Here is a 6,000-nt window from a genome sequence, read left to right on the forward strand (position 1 = left end):
TCTCATTAAGGAAGAAGACTCAAGCTGGAACTGACAGGCTTCGACTGGAAAGGCAGAAAAAAGCATTCTAGCAGTCTTGGAGGAAGAGGGACAGCATGATGACGGTTGGAAAAAAGCACGCTACTTTGGGAGAGCACTGAGGAAACACCAGTCTCCCTTAAAGGAGATCAACACTGAACCAACAGGGTGGCACCAAATGATGGCAGGCCTTGATTGACAGGCTGAGAAGTCTGAACTTAATCTTATTGAAAAATAGGGTTACATTTGGGTTTAATATCAAAAATGATTTTAGGAGATTCTTCTGGTAGATTAATATGCAAGATGCATCGAAATTCAAAGGTCTGAGATTGGTGAAGATAAACAGAACACCTCAGTATTTTACAAGCACAGCCCCCTGAATACAACAGGCACTAACAAAATGTGAAGGTTTGAAAAATGAACATTCTACAGCACAAAAAATACACACTTTGGTATCATTCTGACCTGAATGTCAAATTAATTTTATATGTCAAGTAAGTTATAAAAAGGTCTGTTAGCTCTTAAATATTAATGTTTTAAATATGAAAGTTTACAGTAGAAAAGCTAATTAGTAGAAAAGCTAATGACATACCCAAGAGATCATATATCCATTTATGCTAGCTTTACGGAGAGAGGCAACATTCACAGTTTTTTTCTCCTGAAAAGAATTACTTATATAGTCTAAATCTAATGAAAATAAAAAGAGTTAATAAATAGTTAAGACAATGTTTTTAAGATTCTTTTCCTTAAAATGAATGTTAATGCCAAAATGGATGGTTTGGGAAGTTGTTTTGTTTTGTTTTTTTAAACCACTATTTGGCATAAAAGAGAGGACTGCTGGAGGTCTGGAAGTAGGATTATCCTTAAGCTTCCTGACCTTGGAGTAAAGTATAGCAATAACCCTAATAACAATAGGTAATACAAACTTTGTAGCTGAAAATTTGACTTCCCATCATTACCAGTAATCACAATTAGAGAAACATTTAGAATTTAGACAAATTAGGAAATCACCAAAACACACAAGCAGCTGAAAAGGGTTTCACATGCTAAAACAAACCTTTTTCCCCCACAGATAGTTTTATCTAGATAGAATTCATCAGTGTAAGAGTAATATTTGTAGTATGAAGAAACATGCTTTACAAAATTAATATTGTAGCAAGTAACATTTTAGTTGATTTAAGCATAAATAACAATGTATCAGTAAATGAATTAAGTCTGACTGAATATAACCCATATTACTAACACTTGTTTCTTAGAACACATACAGCCTCTTCCTGTTCACTCAAACCATGTTACCACATGTACCAAAAAATACGTATTTCTTATACATTGTTCTCTGCTTAAGACTTTTCATTATGTCACTATCCTTTTCCCCAATCAGGATAAAATTTTGCTATTTCAGAGTATTAAGATCAATCAGGTTTAACTGATACTAATATTCTGTACGTTAGTATTCTGTATGCAGAGATTAGGGCCTCCTGCCCTTCACTACTGAATATGGAGAAAGTTTAACAGTTCAAAATATTTAGGGGCTTACAGTTGTAAGTATGCCTTTCAAATGGTATTTTTAATTTTTAAAAATATGACCAATAACTAAACTGATCCTACACAGCAAAAGCATAATACAGAACAAGTCGTTACCACTAGAGAGCCTCTGACAACACAGTCACATCTGAAATAATCCTAAATTGAGGTTACCAGACGAAATCTTATATTAGCAAGTGTAATGTTCAAATTAATCTTTTTCGTTTTAATTTCATCCATCTGCCCACAAAATAACCCAAGCCTTACTAATCTACTATTTTTCTTGTGGTGCAGTAGTCCTTTTCTTTAAAATAAACTATCAGAGTAGTTTCTTAAACAATATGAAATCAATCACCTACCTTACATGAAATTTTGAAGGTTGTTTACAATCCTCTTAATGAAAATGTAAGCACCTCACCATAAAATCCTCCAACAATATTAAATAAATACTCTTATAGTCCATTACTACAACTGACCTATAAGAAATGCTGTTCATTACAGCCAAAATGTCAAGCAAGCCATCTTACAGGTTTATGTGATATGCTATACACTGCAACGATAATTTTTTGGAAAGAAAGATTTACTTTGAGAAGCGGCAGAAGAACCCAAGAAAGCAAAAATCTGTACCAAAACCTGCATCTTCCCCAGCCCCAACAAAAACCTGCAGTGGAGGAAGAAAAGAAAATAAAAGTTTTAAAGAAAATAAGGTCTGGTTAAAAGGAAATAAAAGCATATCAGAGTCTTCTTTAAAAAATGGTTGAAGCTGAATTATTTCAAGCAAAACAGACCCTGATCAGCTGGGCTGTGAGAGATGACTTACAGAGCACAGCTACAGCCCCAGACTCGAACATGAGACATTCTTCCTTATGCCTAGTTTCCACTATGAGGCTGAAAGGTGGAGGATCCAATTTGTGATAGATCCGAAATCCTTTGCTGAACGCCATTCTCCTTTCTTCCGAGGCAGCCCTGTGAAAACCAAGCAAAGCAAAGCAAATGAAGCTAATGTTTCCTTCTGCAGCAAAGGACTGCAAGGCATCCAGAAGTCCCTCCCTGCCAGGTTTTGATGGGGGGTGGGGTGGTAAAAAAAAAAGGTGGGGGGAGCTTGGGGAGAGAATGGTTGATTCCAAAAGATAAGTCGTCACTTAATTTTACCGAAAAGCAAGAGGAAAAGCTGCCAATTCTCACAGCAAGGCAAGACAGGGTTTTATCACTCCAAGTCCATGAACGGTTTGGTGAAGATGAGTTTCCCCTTTACTTAATGTTTACCAAAAGGAAACATTTTGAGCGTATTTCGCTCGGAGTTGTTTATCAGCTTCCTGCTTCAGAATTTGTCAACTACGTTGAAAGGGAAACGATTCGGAAACTTCAAGCCGATCCTCTGCGGGGCAAGAAGAGGTAGGTGCGAAGGAAGGTTAACAAGGCTGATTCAAAGCGCCTTAGGGGGCGAGAGAAGGGGAAAGGATTATCCGACACAACGGGCTCTCCCGGGGGCGGCGGTGAAGGGCAAGAGCAGCGGTACAGGCTACCGCCGCCTCCAGCCCAGCGCCAGGGCACCGCCGGCTGAGGGGTCCGCAGGCAGCAGCCAGTGGATATGAATGGCCACCCGGGAAGAGTCACGAGTCGGGACACGGACCGGACCGAGGCTCCTCGGGGTTTCCCGGCTGTCGACCGCCCGGAGAGCGGCTCCTTCCCAGGGGGACAGAAGTGCGGAGCAGCCCGATCCCTCCATTATACGCCAGAAGAGATGACCAGGCGCCCAAACTGACTCGGTGCCTTTCCCGCGGGCAGGCTGACAGCCGCTGTCACCTCTGCTCCCCGCCCGACGCGGCGCCCCGCACAACCGGTGGTCTCCCAACCACCCCGCCTGCCCTCCAGTACCTGGCTGCCCGCGGTCGCCGCTCACCGCTCCCGCCCAGGCTGCGGAGGTGGAGACTGCTTCAGGAAGCGCCGGCCCGCGCGCCCCGCAGCCGGTGCGTCTGGCCGCTGCCGCTCCCCGCCCCCCCCCACCAGCCGGCCGGCTCACCTCTTCCTCCGGCTCCTCCTCCTCCTTCTTCCGCAGCCGCCGCCACCGCCGCCACAGCCGCCCGAAGCGTCACTTCCGCTCCAGCAGGCCCATCTCTTCCGCATGGCGCAGCGGCCGGGGGCGGAAGGCCCGCCCCTCGCGGGGAAGGGCGGGGCTTCGGGGGGAGGTCCCGCCCCCTCTGGGATGCCCTGCTGGCCAGGTAACCGTGAGCTGCCCGCCGCCTCCACGCGCAGCGACCTTATCCTCGGGCGGCGTGTTCCCCAAGCTGCAGCTGCAGGTCCCACCGCTGAGGGTGCTGGGAGAGGGAGAATGCGGCCTCCCCGGGCCCCTCGCGTGGGCTTTTCAGAGCTTACCAACCACGGGGAGGGACTCAGGGGAAAAGCTTTGGGGGCCGGGTATTGATAGGTGCCCAAGAAGGGTATCAGGACCACCCCCTGCCTCCCCCGCCTAACTGGCTTGGGGGGAGGCTTCGGGACAGTCAGCACGCTGGGCAACAGGGCAGCGCCTGAAGAGCTGTCCATGGTGTCTCACTGCGAACAGCGCAGAGTTCTTATTCTGAGCGTCTGGGTAGGTAGCAGGAAGAAAAACTAATGGCTGCTTTGGAACAACTCTGTTCGCTGCCTTTTCTTCTGGTGTGCTCTGGAGCCCTCAGGAGCACTATTAAAAAAGGGTGCTCGTAAAATGTATATCTCAGAAATAACTAAATTTCCTTGTCAATTGCATTATTATGAACTTTCATCAACTCTTTAACCGTGGTCATTTTTAAGTCTTTTGTCATTTACAGACAGTTCTGGGTGTACTCTGATGCTTTTGCAAATATGTTCCTATAAAAGGGTTTCATCTTCAAGGAATTCATGGAAAAGACTCTGACAAGTACAGATTTCTGGTAACTGACTATACTGCTGAACTGAATGAATAAGCATTTTCAGAACTCTAATGGAAAACTGATGAATTCATAAAAGTTTTAACAAAAGATCAAGATGAAAAAATAATTAATTACATGGGACTGAGTGAACTGATGAGAATGATTATAATTCTCGTGACTTTCTGTTTGAATTAAAAAAAAAATCCCACAAGGACTCAGAGGCAAAAAATATACAAATCAATTTTCACTGCAAAGTAAAGGAGCTGTTACAGTGGAGGATTCCTGGACTGAATGTCAATATTATGACAGTATGAGTGTGTTTCGTGTTTGGTAATTGCAACATTGTTGCTTTTGTTGTGGTCATCCATTTACAATGCTTGGTGTCAGTTTATTTATCTCTTGTAAAAATAAAATACAGTGTGTGTGTGTGTGTGTGTGTGTGTGTGTGTGTGTGTGTAAAAAAAAAAAAAGAGTGCTCAGCTGTATGTACGGTGGAGTGGAAAGTTCCAAGTCAGGATCTCCAGACTCCAGCACGGCTGTACGCAGGCCGAGGCAGCTATGGTCGGCACTGAATGGCGAGTAGCTCCTGCCGTCCGTGTTATCTCATAACTAAAGACATCTTATCCTTTCATCCTATCCTCATTTTTCAACAAATCATTTTTCCTGGTTAATATCAGTGTGTCCCACGGACTTCTCATTCCGTTTCCACTTAATAGACCTAAATGTGGGAATGAAGTCAAAACCCAGAGGGTCAAAAGGAATTGAAAACCTGAAGAACTCAGCACCCCGGGAAACTGTTTCCTCTTGCCTTTGCTCTTTCTTTGCTTCTTCCCCTTCTTGCTTTTATTAACAGCAAAAGCAGAATTTAAATCTAGCGTGTTGCACAAGATCATTTCCCCCTCCAGGCCCTGTCATGTGGCTTGATTTAACATTTCTTCATCCATTTTAGAGAAGCTGGACCCACCCTGGTTTCAGGATACTAAAGTAGCTATAGTTCATTAGAAAAGAAACCACTTCCTTTATAGAAGGAGATATGCAGAAACACAGGTTTAGTTCTGAGACCTGGAGGGGATTTCTCTCATTTAATATGTACTATCTCCTTAGAAAAACTGTTTTGCTCTTGGTAGTGGTTACTAACAGCAGCCTCAGAATTAAACTCATTAAGATACTCTACTGGTCCTTGCTTGCTCCCCCCCGCCCCCCGCCAGAAGAACCCACTTCAATTGGAGGTTGCACTGGACAGAGAAAAATGAAATGGGAGTGGGTGAGAATGGATTTTTTTCTTATTTGCCTTTTCAGGTATAATACTTGTATAGCCCCAAAGGAATACCAGACAGATATGCACCAGAAAAACACATGTAAGGTTATGGCTCCAGAAGATGTGTTGATGTTATTGAGGATGTTGCTTGGAAGTTGCTTTTTATGACAACTGAGACACAGAAAAGTTAACTTGTTGAAAATTACTCAGTTTGAAGTGAAGTTGGGACCACAAACCAAACTTGCCCACAGCAAAACTTCCAGTGCAACTGTGTCTGCGTGCGGCTGCTCTAGGAACCTCTCCTTTCTCAGA

At 43.8% G+C, this 6,000-nt stretch overlaps 1 protein-coding gene across 6 annotated transcripts in view; it reads right to left on the reverse strand.

Moving 5' to 3' along the window:
* SYNJ1 (synaptojanin 1) overlaps positions 1-4,307 on the reverse strand; it is an 88,203-nt gene extending 83,896 nt beyond the window's left edge. For 3 of the 6 annotated variants that reach the window (XM_032629655.1, XM_032629653.1, XM_032629659.1), the window contains exons 1-2: positions 3,566-4,307; positions 2,363-2,508 (exon numbers count right to left, since the gene is read on the reverse strand). In XM_032629655.1, the coding sequence (XP_032485546.1) occupies positions 2,363-2,508; positions 3,566-4,086 (667 nt within the window). In that variant the 5' untranslated portion in view covers positions 4,087-4,307. The other 3 variants (XM_032629656.1, XM_032629654.1, XM_032629657.1) reach the window with 3 other exon arrangements.
* Positions 4,308-6,000: the final 1,693 nt, after the last annotated feature.

This window comes from Phocoena sinus, chromosome 4 (genome assembly GCF_008692025.1).
Source record: "Phocoena sinus isolate mPhoSin1 chromosome 4, mPhoSin1.pri, whole genome shotgun sequence".
In the NCBI taxonomy this organism is placed as follows: Eukaryota; Metazoa; Chordata; class Mammalia; order Artiodactyla; family Phocoenidae; genus Phocoena; species Phocoena sinus.